At 46.5% G+C, this 18,190-nt stretch overlaps 1 protein-coding gene across 1 annotated transcript in view; it reads right to left on the minus strand.

The window, feature by feature from the left end:
- LOC134400323 (mitotic-spindle organizing protein 2A-like) overlaps window positions 1-6,747 on the minus strand; it is a 28,823-nt gene extending 22,076 nt beyond the window's left edge. Inside the window, exons 1-2 of the mRNA XM_063128681.1 lie at window positions 6,500-6,747; window positions 4,523-4,641 (exon numbers count right to left, since the gene is read on the minus strand). Of these exons, the coding sequence (XP_062984751.1) occupies window positions 4,523-4,641; window positions 6,500-6,747 (367 nt within the window). The remainder of the gene's footprint in view (window positions 1-4,522; window positions 4,642-6,499) is intronic.
- Window positions 6,748-18,190: the final 11,443 nt, after the last annotated feature.

Here is an 18,190-nt window from a genome sequence, read left to right on the forward strand (position 1 = left end):
TGAAACCTGCCAACAGGCCTTTGCTCTTTTGAAAGCAAAGTCAGGAGCTCCTACGGGCTCCTGACTTTGAGCTCCCATTTGTACTACAGACTGATGCATCAGAGACTGGACTGGGGGCTGTGTTGACCAATGACTTCACCCCAGCGTATACCTGAGTAAGACTGTTGCCCCGAGAGAAGGCCCTAGCCACTATCAAAAAGGAGTGTCTTGCCACTGTATGGGCCCTGGGGAAACTGCAGCCCTACTTGTGGGGCCGACGATTTAGACTCCAAATGGACCATTCACCCTTGTGCTGGCTGGCCTGAGTGAAGGGCACCAATGGGAAACTGTTGCTCTGGAGCCTGGCCCTACAGGACTATGATTTTGTGGTGACCCACATTTGGGGCAGGGACAATGTGTTGGCTGATGAACTGTCTTAGGCTCATGCCCTGGTGGAAAACCCCTAAAAGGGTAAGGCTGATAGCCCCAGGGCCCTGCCCAAAGGAGGCTGTGACCTGTTGGGTAAACTGAGTGATTTCCTGTGTAACCATGTGGACTATGTTTCTTTCTGATGTGCTGGGTAGTGAGAAGGTGAAGGACTTATGGTAAAACCCCAAGTCTCATCTCTTCAAAGGGGGAGGTATGAAGACCAACCAATATGGCTGCGGTCTTGCTACTGCCTTTTGGCAGAGAGAGCTAGCAAGAACAGCTCTCAAGGCCCCATCTTAGAAAAACAGCTTGCTAGGCGCTTTCCCCAAAAAACAGCACCAGGGTAGTTATCAGTAAAGCTCAAGGCCAGGAGTAATTGGTCTTGATTGACTTCAGCTGTGGGAAAAGCGGCCTGGTAGGAATGGCTCCCTTCCGAAAGGGAGGCCCAAGAGGGGCTTGCAATTGGCTAAAATGAGTCATGGTACTGGCTGGCCCAAAAGGGATAAATGAGTTAGCAACCGGGGGCTGGCCATCTTCCCTGGAACCAAACGTGAGTAAACATGGAAGATCCCCTGACAAGTAAGGTTACAACTTGGGTTTAGAGAAGTTTCTTGTTTTAGTGTTAAAGTGCCTGGTTGCTCCAGGGTATGATGTCGCCTTTAAGGTGTGATTTATGGTGGGTTAATGGTTTTAGTGCTGCTAAAATACCTTACGCTTGTTCCCTTCCCCACTCCACCTTCCTGTGTCTCTGTGTTAAGTATATCTCTTGACTGAGGCATTACATGTTAGTTTTAGAGTTTTAAATAAACTGCTTCAGTCCTAAGTCTGTTGTGTGGTTATTCTCTGAAAGGCTGGCTGTTACCGTCTTGGTATGGGGCTAGGGTGGTAGGAGTCTGGGTAAACAGATGGTTGGTCCGGAGCCTACCTTGCAGGGAGTTTGGGTGGATCCTAGCCTTCCTTCACACCAGCCACTTTTATTTTGCAGCTGCACTCCCCCCACTTTATTAAGCTCCAGACACATTTTTAGGGTAAACACAGGTGTAGTAACTAAAGAGCGTTTTTTGGCAGGAGGATATGGAAGCAAGCAAGCCCAAACTAGAATATATTCAGCGGATGCTCAGATGGATGCTATCCAGCTGAGTGATCTCATATTGCAGCTTATATGAGTAAGTGCCAAAAGAAACAACATGCAAAAAGGCCAGAGCTCACAAAGTTGCAATTGAGGAGAGGCACAAAGAAACTCAGGCCTGGTTCAGAATTGCTGTGAGTTCTGGCTTATTGTGAATAAGAAGTGTGCTGGCATACACTTATTGATTGTTCCTGCATGGTTCCTCCTGCCAGCAAAAGCAACTAAACTGATCAGGGAACCTCCATTCATGGTTTGTGTACTGTTATGTCCAAACCAAGATCTTTGGGTTGATGCTCTCCTAACAAACTGGAATCATAAACTAGGCCTTTTTCTTGGCTTATCATTTTGGCTTGTTTGAAGAACTAGAGATCCCAGTCCAGACGTAATGGTAAACAAACTTAAGGACAGAGTTTCTCTGGATTGTTTACGCAGTTCTGCAGACAGAAGGAGCCAGGAGGGAGTGACTGAGTAGGGTTCACCTGCACACTTGCTCATTCACAGTAAGCCAGAATTCTCAGCAAATTCTGGCTTAGCATGATGTGTGGCCATGGCCACAAACTGCAACCTGTTTTACTAGAACTTTGCCCACCCTTTGTGGTGCTTTCCTCATGAATGAACAGCTCCTTCATAGACTCCAAAGTTTCTACCACTGACCCTTGTTTTCTGCACTCTCTGCTACTTAAGCCTGATATCCATAGCCTTCTGTCTCCCACTTTATCAAGCCTTTTTACTACCTTTCCCCTAAATGAACCTAAATGGTAAATCTTAGGTTAAATGCATTCTTTGGTTAAATGCAATGCCAAGCACAAACATTGTCATAATTGCTGTGAAGAAGCCTTAGCTAAGAACAACTGGTGCTATTACATAAGTTGCCCATCAAATGAGTTCCTTTCTACTCACACCCATGTTGATTAGAAGCATAATTCTGAATTGAGAAAACCAAAATATTGGGTCTTGAATGGGGAGATAGATAAAACTGCAGAAGAACAGAAAATCAGGGAATCACACTTCTGCCTGCTCCAATAATTTCTTTACAGATTTTTCACATGCTGCTTTGAGGCACACACAAAGTGCAATCTGGAATGCATTATCAGAAGAACTTAATTCCCAGGAAGCCCGGGAAACTGAAAGCAACACAAGGCTGTACAATTGCATTATCCCTACAACTTCATTTTATTGAAAACTTGCTAACTTAGTGATAGCTCAGTGGTAAAGCACATGGTTTGTATGCAGAACATTCCAGGTTCAATCTCCAGGTAGGAAATGCCCCTGCCTGAAAACCTGGAGAGCCACTGCCAGTCATCTGGGGGAGGCAATGTGATGCCCATGGGCTTCAGTGTGCCCCAGGGCACCTTTCTTGGTGCCCACCAAGGTGCCCTACCCCTGCTACTTTCAAAATAAATAAAGCTCATAGAAGTTCTTACTGGCAGCTGGGATCGCTAGAAATCAAAGTGAGGGTCTTCAGCTGGTACTATCTTCATTTCTCATGAACACTTCTGAGCCACACATGGGGCTCAGACACATTATTAGGAAATGAAGATGGTGGGTAGCTGCAGGCTTATGCTTTCCTTTGCAGCACTCACAGCCACCAAAAACAAAAAGGTACTTCTGTCTGGGTTGCTATGGCGGGGATTAAATAGAGCAGCAGGGGGAGGGGGAGGCTAGGAAAGAAATTGGTAAGCTGGCTGGAGGTCAGAGAAAGGTAGCTGGGAGCAACTTGGGTGGTTGGGGAGGGTTGTGTGCTTGTATGTCTGAATGGATGGCAGCTGCATGTGTGTGAGAAAGGAACAGGGGGAGATTTTGAGGGGATCTTGAAAAGATAGTGTCTCATGTACTTGTTGTGAGAAGGGAGGGACATGTGTCCATGCATGAATGTATGCATGATGCATACACTAGATGAATATGTGGGTGAATGAAGAGGGGATGGATATGTGTGTGTGTGAGAGAGAGAGAGAGCCTGTATATCGGTGATGAAGCAGAGAGAGAGAAGGTGGTGAAAAGGAAATAGGGTGAATGAGTTGGCTGGCAGGAAGAGGAAAAAAGAGTCAGCCTTCTGTGAAATAGGCTTCTGTTGGAGCTGAAAACCATGAGTTTAAAGGAGTTTAGTGTGTTGGGGCTGAAACACCTCTGCCTTCTACTCAGTCTTCTGGCCAGGTTGCTTGTCCTTTGTGCCTAAGCCATGCCTCCTATGGCAGCCATTTTGTGGTGGTGTCCAGGACTGTTACACAAATTGCTGAATGTGCCCACGGGTCCAAAAAGGTTGCCTACCTCAGACAATACTGAGCTAGATGGAACAATGGTTTAATTCAGTATAAGGCAGTTTCCTATGTTCCTAGTGATACAATACCTATTAGGCAGGGTATCATTTACAGCAGGGAAATGGGACGTTAAAATGTGGTAAACAGACAGGCTGTGGAACTTTTTTTTAAAAAAAGTACTGATTTTGATGGATGATCTGCAAGAGAAAATAAGGCTTGTGTTCTATTGCAAATATCATCAGAGGTTGAAGAATTAATCTGAAAGTCCAATCTATAAATTCTGATTTCAAACATATAAACAGGGAAAATAATTAAAAAGGAGCATATGTTTTCAAAACCAACAAAGCGTCTTTTAGAACCTTAAAGACTAGCTAGTTGATTCTGCCATAAGCTTTCACGGACACGTCCACTTGAAACAGAACATCAAAGACCAACTCCTAGTGCTGCCAGAAAGCCTACAGTTGTAATTTTTATAACCCTTGAGTCCAGAAATTGAAGGCAGCCATTAACATCTGGAGAGAAAATGGTACTATGGCTCTACCCTGCATGCTGTACATCCCCCTCATCCAAGATACAAGAACTAACTGGAAAAACATAGGCGAGACACTCTGCAGATGCTCAGAGGTATTCCTGTCATTGCTACTGGTCCCCCTGGCTCAAATTAAGCTCTGGCCAGCAGCAGGCATTAATAAGCTGCTCTTTCTCTGGTGGATGGGGCACCACTGACCTCGTGCTGGCTCTGGAGCAACGTCAGCACCAGCAAGTCTTTGCCCAGCACACATGGAACGCAACATCTGGAAGACTGCCAAAGGGGCAACATTCATGCGCAGAAGGTCCAGCAGGATCCTAAGAGGGAACACAGACTTTGAGAGAACAATATTGACAATTGCACTGTCTAGAAATGGGACTTTCTGGCTACTTCCTGCTCCTCATTTTTTGCCCAGCAGGCAAAATTTACAGCTGCCTATAAGTGGCAATGAAGAAATCCAAGATTTTATTTTGGATGAGGTTGATAAGCAATGTGCCCACTCACCCTAAAAAAAGTAGAAAAGTAGACTTCTGTTCATGCTTTTTAACCTAGGCCTCATTTCATGTGGAAATGCGAATGCTTTTAGTCTTTAAACATTTTTTTTTAAGTTATGTTGCAAATGTAGTGTGCAGCCATTGCAGACACTTTTCTGCTGAGAGGAAAAGCAGATTACAATAGCCCTATTATCCCACAGAGTGCATCTGTCTGTCTGTCTGTAGCCTGAGAAATAGTGGCCTCTGACAATCCTGTAATGCACATAGTCCACATTCAATATTGCAGGTAGGAGGTGGGAAGCGGGTGAGATGAGCTACACAGAATGAATGGTTTACACAACCACCCAATGCAGCCCAGTGTTATTTATTGTATTTATTATTACATTTATATTTCACCATTTTTCCTTTTACAAGGAACCGAAGGCAGCTCTCACAGCCCTCCTCTTCTCCATTTTATCCTCACAACCACCCTATGAGGTGGGTTAGGTGAGTCGGTGACTGGCTTAAAGTCACCCGGTGAGCTTCATGGCCAAGCCAGCACTCTTGCCACTACATCATTTTAGCTTATTATATACTTATCTAGAGGGAGGCAGGTGTATATAAACATCGGGCGCCAGAGATGGCTGGACTGGTCCCACCCTGTCTTCCACCAGCTGCCTGTGGAGAAAGCACCTCAGAAGCAAGCTTCTGGTCTTCGTTTTGTTTTCGTTTTAGGTGAGTAGTTCTTGACCTACACATTGTATGCTTATATCCTACTTTGAGGACTATAGTAAAAAGCAGGCTAACGAACTACCATACAAATAGTATTTAGGGACATCTGATACACCTAGGGGTGACCACATTACACCAGTTTTAAAATCTCTTCACTGGCTGCCGTTTAGTTTCCGGGCCTTTAAAGCCCTACATGGTTTGGGTCCAGGTTACCTGCAGGATCGCCTTCTCCGGTACAATCCGCCCCACACCCTCAGGTCCTCTGGGAAGAATCCAGCTAGCAAAAACTAGATTAACAACTGTTACCCAGAGGACCTTTTCTTCCACTGCTCCCAGACTGTGGAACGGCCTGCTGGAGGAGACTCGTCAATTTGACAGTCTTTTAGAATTTAGAAAAGCAATAGACACTGATCTATTCCGGCAGGCCTATCCAGTGAAATTTTAGAATGTTTTCAGGATGTTTTAATCCATTTTAATGTGTATTTTATATCATGTTTTTATACTGTTTTATACTTTGAAATGTTTTAGTTTTTGTGAACTGCCCAGGGAGCTTCGGCTATTGGGTGGTATAAAAATGCAAATAATAATAATAATAATACACCAGAAACATCTTCCCCTACAGCGCTTCAGGTTATTAAGCAGCGCTTTAAAATGCTGCCCTTGAAATCACACTCGCAGTGACTTTCTGTCCGTGGCTGGTCTGGGTTATCAGCAACCCCCCGCCCCCGCCGACATCTCAAGCTGCAGCCAGAGTCGTCCTGGCCACCCTGCCGGCCCTCCCAGCGCTTCGTGCCCCATTCACGACCCCGGGCGCATCGCTTCCTCCCCCCGCGCCGGCGATACCACGGAGCGTCCAGACGGAACAAGAAACGGGGCGTCGCCGCCCTCGGCTCGCTCCCCAGGAAAAAGGCGGTGCATCACGATGGCAACAGGCCACGCCTCTCGGCCCCTTCCCCCAGCTGTCACTCACTTGAACACTTCCGGGTCGAGGCCGCTGCCCGCCGCCTGCGCGAGCTCAAACAGCTCCGCTTCTTCCGCCGTCAGGAGTTTCCGCCGAGCGCGCGACCCTCCGGCCCCGGCCCCGGCCCCGGCCCCGGCCCCCTTCACCAGCCCCGCCGCGTCCAAACCTGGGCCTGACATCGCTCCCCGCCGTTCGATCAGCGGCGCGCTGCGGTGCTCGTCTCCCTTCCTCCGTTTGATTCCGCAGCTGCAAAGCATCCCGGGCCCCGCTGGGCTTTGACGGCTCCTTCCTTCCTTCCTGTGAGGAGTTTTGGGGGTTGTAGTTTTGTGAAGGGCCCATAGACTTAAAACGCCAGACTGCCTATACCATTGTCTGTTTCGGGGACTTGCTTCCACCCCCACAAGGCCTTTTTTCTTCTTCACTGGAGCAAAAGTGACAGCTGTACATGGAAAATTGTACGCCTGTGGGCAGGGACTGTCAAGAAATACTTTTATAAGCCGCCGTGAGGGCCCTTTTTGGCTGAATGGCGGCATAAAAATGCTTAAATAAATAAATAAACAAAATGGGACCTGCAATATAATGCTGCGATGTGGAGTGCTCTTATTCAGCCAGCCAGCCATGTCCTCTTCCAGAACACTCCATCTTCCAACCATTCCTTTGCTCTTTGGCTGAGTTCAGACAACACACTAATCAACGGGTTGTTTCCCATTCTGTTCCTATTACCGACCCCCCTTCCCAGTTGATTAGTGTATCATCCGAACTCAGCCTTTTCCTCCCTCTCAACAATCAGTCAGCATTTTATAGTCACTGAACATGCTCAGTCCTAACTGCAGTTGGGAGAGCGGCTTCCCCACTTTAGGGTTTTTGTTTTGGAATTTCTGCAAACCTTGAGCCCCGCGCCATCCTACCTCCAAGTTGGCTGGTACCTCCCTTATGTGCATGGGTGGTGCCATTTTGGCTACAGAAGGACTGGCCCTCAGAGAATTCAATTCTCTGTTAAGATAATTGACTTGATTATTAACTTGATAATTCAAGTTAAGATAGTGAAATCTGAGACTTTAGCATAGCTTTGGTGGAGGCATGCAGCTACCCAAACAAAATGTAAAAGGGAATTCACGTTCATGCTTTGACGGAAGACTCTTAAGTATGTTTACTCAGATGTAATTCCAGTGAGTTCATTGAATTTCCTCCCCAGTAAGGTTGTTTAGAATTACAGCCTGATTTTTGGCCAAAAATTTCAAGATAGATGCACATTTTTTTGTGGAAGGGGAGTGTTCAAATTCTGTAGGGGTAAATGTTTCACTTCTCATATGTCCCTTAGGTAAGAAACCTACAACATTTCAGAAGGATAGGTGATGCAGTAGCTAGGAAGTTGTGATGAATGTAAAATAGTTTGTTTGTTTTATATTCAGCTGGCACCGAAATCACCGAAAATGCAACAGAACAGGGGTGAATGATGGATGTGGAGCATACAGTGACAGAGCAGAAGTACTTCATCCTCTAGCATTTCTAAGCAAGCGCCCAATGCTACAACCTCCCAGGTCCCATAGGCTCTACCAAACCTCTTTTAATGTTCTTGCTTCATGGGAGAGAACTAGCAAAGACCACTGAACACTGGATCAGTCTTGCGATATAATTACTTCATCTCTCCTTCAAAGCACTGAAATTGGAGAGCACTGGTAAAACTATTAACTGGATTAGAAGATAGAGCTGCCAGTCACAAAATGACACCCCCTTCTGTCCCTTCCCTTTCTCTCTGTGTATCAGTTTTTGAAAACATACAGTCTGTGTCTCTGTGTTCCTTTGAATCCTGAATATTCAGAAATGTTCATACTTCAATTTGGTCTGCTTCAGAAGATGCCTGCTTTATTTTTATTTTTATTATTATTAGTAGTAGTATTATACTTATATCCTGCCCTTTTCCCCAATACTGAGATTCAAGACGGCCTTACGAAATTAAAACACATACAATTAAAACAGATAAATAGAACTATACAAAAGTTAAAATAGAATTAAACCAACTAATATTAAAACATTTGCAAAAATTTAAAAGGCAAATAACAATTTTAAAAAATCCAACACATTAACACAGGTCCAAAGGCCTACTGGAACAAAAACAGTTTTGCCTGCCTCTGGAAAAATAGCAAGGAGGGAGCCAGTCTAGCCTCCCTGGGAAGATAATTCCAGAGCCTTGGAGCAACCACTGAGAAGGCCCTCTCCCGCGTTTCCACCAGGCATGCCTGTGATCATGGTGGGACCAAGAGAAAGGCCTCTCCTGAAGAACTCAGGCCACCGTGCATATTGTGCATATTTTCATATTGGAAAATATGGTCTTTCAGATAACTTGGACCTGAGCCATATAGGGCTTTATAAGTCAGCACTTTAAATTGTGCCTGGAAACAGACGAGAGTGGAACTGTTGTTATAGGGGAGTTGTATGTTCCCCGTAACCAGCCTCAGTCAACAATCTGGCTGCAGCTCTTTGAACCAGCTGAAGTTTCTGAAAACTCTTTGAAGGCAGCTGCACGTAGAGCACGTTACAGTAAACCAAATGGGATGTAACTAAGGCATGTGTCTTCATGGCCTGGTTAGACATCTCTAGGAATGTGGACAGCTGGCACACTAGCTTTAAATGTGCAAATGCACTCCTGGCCACTGCTGAAACCTGGGCATTCAGACTTAGTGCTGAATCCAGGAGTATACCCAAGCTGCAAACCTGTGTCTTCAGGGAGAATGTAACCCCATCCAGCACAAGTTGAATCCCTGTTCCCTGATCTGTCTTTTGACTGACCAGGAGCACCTCTGCTTTGTCTGGATTAAGCTTCAATTTGTTTGCTCTCATCCAGTCCATTACTGCCGACAGACAATGGTTTAGCACCGAAACAGATTCCTTGGAATCAGGTGGAAAGGAGAAGTAGCATTAGGTGTCATCAGCATACTGGTGGCACCGAACCCCAGAACTTCGGACAACCTCTTCTAACGGTTTCATGTATATGTTAAATAGCATGGGAGACAAAACTGAACCCTGAGGAACTCCACAGGCCAATAGCCATAGAGTTGAACAGAAGTCCCCCAGCACCACCTTCTGGGTCCGCCCCTCCAAGAAGGAATGGAGCCACTGTAAAACAGTGCCCCGAGTCCCATCCCAGCAAGGTGACCAAGAAGGAAACAATGACCGTTATTATTATTATTATTTATTTATTTATTTATATAGCACCATCAATGTACATGGTGCTGTACAGAGTAAAACAGTAAATAGCGAGACCCTGCTGCATAGGCTTACATTCTAATAAAACCATAATAAAACAATAAGGAGGGGAAGAGAAAGCAAACAGGCACAGGGTAGGGTAAACAGGCACTGGGTAGGGTAAAACTAACAGTATAAAACAGTATAAAACTAACAGACCGTTGGTATAAAACACCACTGGGAGGTCCAGCAGAACCAACAGGGACACACTCCTCCTGTCCAGTTTCTGGCATAGGTCATCCACCAAGGTGACCAAAGCTGTTTCTGTCCCATAACTAGGTCTGAAGGCAGATTGAAATGGATCTAGATATTCCATCTCATCCAGGAATCTCTGGAGTTGGGAGGACACCATGTGCTCCAATACCTTGCCCACAAATGGAATATTAGAGATTGACCAGAAGTTGTCCAATAAGGTTGGGTTAAAGGCGGGGTGGGTGGGTTTCAACATGGGTCTTACCACTGCCTCCTTTAAGCAGGCTGACACCCTGCCTTGGTGAAGGGAGGCACTGACCACTCTGGTTACCCACTCAGCCAGCCCCCTTCTGGCTGCTTTTATGATCCAAGAAGGGCAAGGATCTAGCACACACATGGTGGCTTTCACCTCTCCAAGGATCCTGTCCATGTCATAGAATGATAGAATAGTGGAGTTGGAAGGGGCGTAAAAGGCCATCGAGTCCAACCCCCTGCTCAGTGCAGGAATCCACTTTAAAGCATTCCTGACAGATTGTTGTCCAGCTGCCTCTTGAATGCCTCTAGTGTGGGAGAGCCCACAACCTCCCTAGACAATTGGTTCCATTGTCGTACTGTTCTAACAGGAAGTTTTTCCTGATGTCCAGCTGGAATCTGACTTCCTGTAACTTGAGCCCGATATTCCTTGTCCTGCACTCTGGGATGATCGAGAAGAGATCCTGGCCCTCCTCTGTGACAACCTACATCAGGCTGTACAAATGGGAAAGTTGTCTGGGATTGGATTTTTAGTATCCATAGTTTCAATGTCACCCAACCTAGTGTAACTGTTGCAGAAAGTTACATCAGCCACTTAAAGGTCAGAGTTAATTGGTTAACGACCTGACAAGTGTGATTGATTGAAGATTAGTTGTAAATTGATAGAGAGAGATACAAAACTGTATATAAGTCTTGTGAAAAGTACATTTATTATCTCTCCTGTGTGAACATGACGTTTGTGTGAGTATTCTGTAATATACTGTAAATATGATCTTCTATGCCTTCTAACTCAGTAAACCATTGCTGAAGAAAATACTGTTGCTGTCTATTATCTCTGTGGCTTATTTTGCTTTCTCTGAACCCACCTCTACGCTGCATACTCTGCTATCTCTCCACCCGGAGAGGAAATTCTTTTCGCACATACCCGACAGGTTATGGGCCCAGGCCGTGGAGTCCCAGTTTGTGGAAGAAAACCTAGCTTTTGTGAGCAGTGAAAGCTGAGGCTGTGGAAGTCAGAGAGCGGTTGCCCGGAAAGAGATTAAACAGCAGGAAAACAGTGATTGTTTCTCAGCAGGAATCAGCTAGGACGTGCCGTGGAAGCCAACTTGCTGGTAAGGCTGTTTGCCTTAAGGAGTTGGTGCGGTGGTCTGGATGCTGAACGGTGAGGAGAAGGACGCTGACTTTAAAACCGAGGTTTCTGGAACTCAGAGCCGGTCGGAAGAAGGACAGTCAAGCGGAGAGGAGACTGGAGAGATGGCTCAAAACGTGGGTACAAATGTTCCTATGGAGCTGTTAACAGACGTCAATTATTTAGCATGGTCTTTTAAAATGGAAATGGCTTTGAAAAAAGACGGTCTGTGGTATGCGGTTACTAATCCACGTCCGGGAGCGTTGGAGAGAGACAACCAGAGCGAATGGGACAGACAAGCGGAATGTGCCAAAGCAATGATTGTATTATGTTTGTGTAATGACCAATTTATTTATTTATTTTATTTATTTATTTATTACATTTTTATACCGCCCAATAGCCGAAGCTCTCTGGGCGGTTCACAAAAATTAAAACCACAGTAAAACACCCAACAGTTTAAAACACAATTACGAAATACAGTATAAAAAGCGCAACCAGGATAAAACCACACAGCAAAGTTGATATAGGATTAAAATACAGAGTTAAAACAGTAAAATTTAAATTTAAGTTAAAATTAAGTGTTAAAATACTGACTGAATAAAAAGGTCTTCAGCTGGCGACGAAAGCAGTACAGTGTAGGCGCCAAGCGGACCTCTCTGGGGAGCTCGTTCCACAACCGGGGTGCCACAGCGGAGAAAGCCCTCCTCCTAGTAGCCACCTGCCTCACTTCCTTTGGCAGGGGCTCACGGAGAAGGGCCCCTGTAGATGATCTTAAGGTCCGGGTAGGTACATATGGGAGGAGGCGTTCCTTCAGATAACCTGGCCCCAAACCGTTTAGGGCTTTAAATGTCAATACCAGCACTTTGAATTGGGCCCGGACCTGGACTGGCAGCCAATGAAGTTGTAAAAGGACTGGCGTAATGTGATCTCGCCGGCCAGTCCCTGTTAATAACCTTGCTGCCCTGTTTTGCACCAGTTGAAGTTTCCGGACCGTTTTCAAAGGCAGCCCCACGTATAACGCATTGCAGTAATCCAAACGAGAGGTTATCAGAGCATGGATAACTGTAGCTAAGCTATCTCTGTCCAGATAAGGGCGCAGCTGGTATATCAGCCTGAGCTGATAAAAGGTGCTCTTTGCTACTGAGTTCACCTGTGCCTCAAGTGACAGTTCTGGATCGAAGAGCACCCCCAAACTACGGACCCGATCCTTTAGGGGGAGTGTAACCCCGTCCAGGACAGGGCAAACATCACCTCGCCGGACAGAAGAACCACCCGCTAACAGTACCTCCGTCTTGTCTGGATTGAGTTTCAGTTTATTAGCCCTCATCCAGTCCATTACCGTGCCCAGGCACTGGTTCAGAACAGCCACTGCCTCACCTGGGTTTGATGAAAAGGAAAGGTAGAGCTGGGTATCATCCGCATATTGATGACACCTCAGTCCACATCTCCGGATAACCTCCCCCAGCAGCTTCATGTATATGTTAAACAGCATAGGGGATAAGATAGAGCCCTGTGGAACCCCATGGCTTAGGTGCCACGGCACAGAGCAATAATCCCCCAGCACCACCTTCTGGAATCGGCCATCCAAGTAGGAGCGGAACCACTGCAACGCAGTACCTCCAACTCCCAGCTCAGACAACCTATCCAGAAGGATACCATGGTCGATGGTATCAAAGGCCGCTGAGAGGTCCAGGAGAACCAACAGGGTCGCACTCCCCCTGTCTCTCTCCCGACAGAGGTCATCCCACAGGGCGACCAAGGCAGTTTCTGTTCCAAAACCAGGCCTGAAGCCCGATTGAAATGGATCTAGATAATCCGTTTCATTCAAGAGTGCCTGGAGTTGTCCTGCAACCACCCGCTCAAGCACCTTGCCCAGGAAAGGGATATTAGCCACCGGCCTGTAGTTGTTAACATCTTCCGGGTCCAGATTAGGCTTCTTCAGGAGTGGTCTAATTACCGCCTCTTTTAAAGAGGCCGGCACCACTCCCTCTCTCAAGGAGGCATTTACAACCTCCTGGACCCAGCCGGCGATCCCCTCCTTATTTGATGTAATGAGCCACGAGGGGCAAGGGTCAAGCACACAGGTGGTCGACCGGACTTGGCCAAGCACCTTGTCCACATCCTCGGGCCTCACTAACTGAAACTCATCCAATAAAACTGAACCGGACGGCGCTCTGAACACCTCTACTAGTGGAGCTGCATTAAGTGTGGTGTCCAATTCATGACGAATCTGAGCGACTTTATCTTCAAAGTGCCGTGCAAATTTGTCACAGCGTGCTACCGAGGGTTCCACCATCTCTCGCCCTGGCCCAGAGTGTAACAGGCCGCGAACCACCCGGAAAAGCTCCGCCGGACGACACTGAGAAGACGCAATGCTGGTGGAAAAGAACTGCCTCTTTGCCACCCTCACCGCCACAGAGTAGGCTCGATAGTGAGCTCTAACCCGTGTTCGATCAGACCCAGCACGAGTCTTCCTCCACCTGCGTTCTAGCCGTCTCCCCTCTTGCTTCATTGCCCTCAGCTCAGGTGTATACCAAGGAGCTGACCGGGCTCTGCTCAGAGGGAGAGGACGCTTGGGCGCGATCGTGTCAACCGCCCGAGTCATCTCTGCATTCCACAGAGCGACCTGGGCTTCGACAGGAGCACCGGCCATATCAGCAGGAAAATCCCCCAGAGCCCTCTGGAATCCATCGGAGTCCATTAGCCTCCGGGGGCGGACCATTTTAATAGGCCCCCCACCCTTGCAGAGGGGAAAGGCCGCCGAGAGTCTAAACCTCAGTAGGAAGTGATCTGACCATGACAAGGGGGTAGATGTTAGTTCCCCCACTTCCAGATCACCATCCTCCTGCCCAGTCGAGAAAACCAGATCAAGCGTGTGTCCCTTTGCGTGTGTTGGGCCGATGACATGTTGAGACAGCCCCATGGTTGTCATGGCAGCCATGAAGTCCTGAGCCGCTCCAGAGACAGCAGCCTCGGCATGGAAGTTGAGATCCCCCAGAACCACCATCCTGGGGGTTCTCAACACCAGGTCCGAGACAACCTCCGTCAGCTCAGGCAGGGAGACTGTGGGGCAGCGGGGTGGACGGTACACCAGCAGAATCCCTAATCTGTCTCGAGTACCCAACACACAGTACAGACACTCAAGATCAGCACTCGACTGAACAGGAAGCCTAGAGAGGGAGATTGTATTCCTATAGACCATGGCAACCCCCCCTCCCCGGCCCTCGAGTCTGTGCTGGTGCTGCACCGAGTACCCAGGAGGGCAGAGCTGGGTGAGAGCAACCCCTCCCAGTTCCCCCACCCAGGTCTCAGTGATGCATACCAGGTCAGCCCCCTCATCCACAATCAGATCATGGATGAGAGAGATTTTGTTTTGGACTGACCTGGCATTCAGCAGCAGCACCACCAGACCCGAGAGCAAGCTGATAAGGCCGCCAGGAACCATCTGGTTGGGGGAAGGACTAGAAGAGGGGACATCTGTAAGGAATCTGTCCCCTCTTCTCCTCATCTGGCCTGTTCCTCCCCCAGCACCATACCTCCCCCTACCCATGACCACAGTTATGCAGGCACCCCCATATTCCCCAGAGCTCCCCAGGCACATATTAAAAATTATTTAAAAATTGATTAAAAGTTTTTAAAAAATTGCTGTTGGTTGCTGGTCGGCTGGTGTTCTTCAAAACAGGGTTCTTCAAAACAGGGTGGCTCCTCTGTGCGTCGCAGAGTGCGGCGCCAAGTGCGCACTCGGTGCCGCACTCTGCGCGTCGCCGAGGCGCGCGCCAAGGCGCTGCCTCTGGCCAGCTGGAGCTTTACCTGGAAGCAAGGCGGGGCACTAGTCAGCAGATGTTCAGCAGCTGGGGGAAAGAGACTGCAGAGCCCAGGCTCCTGCAGCCCCAAGGTCTTCTCTCCCCACTGCAAGCAGCAAGCACACCCCACCTTCCCCTGGCCGGCTGGAGCTTTACCTGGAAGCAAGGCGGGGCACTAGTCAGCAGATGTTCAGCAGCTGGGGGAAAGAGACTGCAGAGCCCAGGCTCCTGCAGCCCCAAGGTCTTCTCTCCCCACTGCAAGCAGCAAGCACACCAATTGTCTTACATAGATCGCTCTGATCCTCCCAATATGATTTGGACCAAGCTAAAAGCAGTATACGTGAGGGAAACTGCTGGGAATCGAATTACCTTGACGAGGCAGATTTATCGTGCCAGGTTGGCTGAGAGCGGAAGCATGACAAAGCATTTGCAAACGATGAGAGAATGCTTTAACCAGCTAAGTGCCAGTGGATTGTCTGATGAAAACATGTGTTATATTATCTTGTCAAGTTTGCCAAAATCCTATGATGTGTTAGTGACAACTCTTGAGAATATTCCAGTGCAAAGTCTGACGTTGAATTCTGTCTATGGGAGATTGATTGGAGAAGAGCAGAAAAGGCTTGAAAGGAGCGCTGCTGATGTCCAGGATCGTAAATTGGCTGGAGAGGATAAAGTTAACACATTGCCGAGAGGAGAAGCAGCTGAAAATGTTTCTGTTGGTGGCAAAAGGAGAGAGAGAAAATCTAAGCCAAAGTGCTATCGTTGTGGAAAGCTGGGGCATATGAAATATGAATGCCGTGTGAATCTAAAGCCTGATACTTCTTGTGTTGAAACCCAAGAAGGGAAAGTTTGTTTTCTTTCAGGAGGAGAATCCAATAAACGTGATGGAATATGGTTAATAGATTCAGCTTGCAGCCAAACGATAAGCAATCAGAAAGATTTATTTGATGAAGTGAAAGAAACGTCTTTAAAGGAAGTCAGTTTGGCAGATGGGCGTGTTGCCAAAGTTATTGCCGAGGGAACCTGTGCTGTGAATTCTTTAAAGATGAGGCTGGCGGATGTTCTTTTCATTGCCTGCTCGGGGTGTCAACGCTGATGGAGCTCGGTTTCACGGTGAAGTTCGTGGGAGACAGATGTTACGTGGAGCGTGACGGAGTGGTGCAAGGAACGGCAGTGAAGAAGAACGGTCTTTTCCACATGGAGCCAGGAGATGAAGGGGAAATGCCGTGCGTGGCGCAGACAGATCGTTTGGCCAGCAACAAACCACCTCATGATGGCTGTGTGCATTTGATGCACAGGAGAATGGGACATATTGGTTTTAAGGCACTTAATAAAACTATTGAGTGTACTGAAGGACTTAAATTGAAAAGCTGTGAAAAATTTCTTGATTGTAAAATATGCAAAATGACTAAATCAAAAATTGCTAATATTCCAAAGTCCAGGGATTGGAGAGCAAAAGAAAAATTAGATTTAGTGCACATTGATTTGTGTGGACCTTTTCCAACAAGTCTTGGTGGGGCCAAATATGCATTTGTATTGGTGGATGATTTTTCTAGGTATTCTTGGGTTTATTTTCTCAAGAAGAAAAGTCATTGTCTGAAGTCTTTGAAGTCTTGGGTAAGATATGTGGAAAGATTCTTTAAGACCCAAATACGTGTTCTTCAAAGTGACCAAGGAGGGGAATTTGTGTCAAATGATTTTCAAAAGTTTTGTGATAAACTTGGAATTAAACATAAACTTATTAATGTAAAAACTCCTTGGCAGAATGGCCTAGTAGAAAGAAGAATTGGTTATTTAAAAAGCAAAAAAGATTGTCTGATGGAAGACAGTGGTGCACAAAAAGGGCTGTGGGCAGAAGCTTTTAGGGCTGCCAATGTATTGTGTAATCTGACTTGGAGCAGCGTGATTAACAATACACCCTATTATTTAATGCATGATAGAAAACCAAGGTTGGATCATGTCAGAATTTGGGGAAGCTATGCTGCTGTAAATGTTCCTTTAAGTTTAAGATGCAAAGAAGGGGCCAATGCACTTAAACTCAGGTTTGTTGATTATCAGGGGACCAGTTGGAGGTTTTTGCAAGAAAATGGCAAAATCCTGATTTCAAAATCTGCACAATTCTTTGAACAGGATTGGGGGGAAATCCATTCTAATCCTAGTGTGTTAATGGATTTAAATAGCAGTGCAAAAGTTCTAGCAGTTAAGGAGTTAACTGAGTCTGCTAAGCCAGCAGAGTTGCCAGATAGCAAGCAGCAGGAAATTCCAGAACCCAAGGGGTTAACAAAGCCTGAAGGGGTAAAAGATTGTGCTGAGGCTAAGCCAGCAGATAGCAGCCAGGAGCAGGAGGCTGCGGGGGCAGGGCAAGAAGAAACTCAGTTAATTAGAAGGTCCAGTCGTTCCACAAAAGGAATTCCTCCAGAGCGTTTCTCTGATCAAACTTTTCTTGTAAATAAAATAAACCCCAGTGAAAGAAAGAAAAGGTTTCATCTGTAAAAAGAAAGAGGAACAATGGTGGAGTGCTTATTTTTGTGATGAAAGTGAGTTAAACCCATATGCTCATGTAATGTCTTGAAAAAAGTGGCAGAGAGTTCCATTGGCTATTAACTTTGTGTATTGTGAAAAGTAATGTGGCAAGCTTGGGAATCTCTGGGGATGATGAGACATGCAGATCTATGTGAAACTTTAGGTTTCAAAGAAAAATAGCTGGGTGGTGCAAATTGATTTTTGCTGTGTATGTATAAATATTGAAACTATTGGTCTAATAAAAATGAAGGGGTGTCAGGGATTGGATTTTTAGTATCCATAGTTTCAATGTCACCCAACCTAGTGTAACTGTTGCAGAAAGTTACATCAGCCACTTAAAGGTCAGAGTTAATTGGTTAATCGGTTAACGACCTGACAAGTGTGATTGATTGATGATTAGTTGTAAATTGATAGAGAGAGATACAAAACTGTATATAAGTCTTGTGAAAAGTACATGTATTATCTCTCCTGTGTGAACATGACGTTTGTGTGAGTATTCTGTAATATACTGTAGATATGATCTTCTATGCCTTCTAACTCAGTAAACCATTGCTG

The sequence above is a fragment of the Elgaria multicarinata genome, chromosome 1 (assembly GCF_023053635.1).
Source record: "Elgaria multicarinata webbii isolate HBS135686 ecotype San Diego chromosome 1, rElgMul1.1.pri, whole genome shotgun sequence".
In the NCBI taxonomy this organism is placed as follows: Eukaryota; Metazoa; Chordata; class Lepidosauria; order Squamata; family Anguidae; genus Elgaria; species Elgaria multicarinata.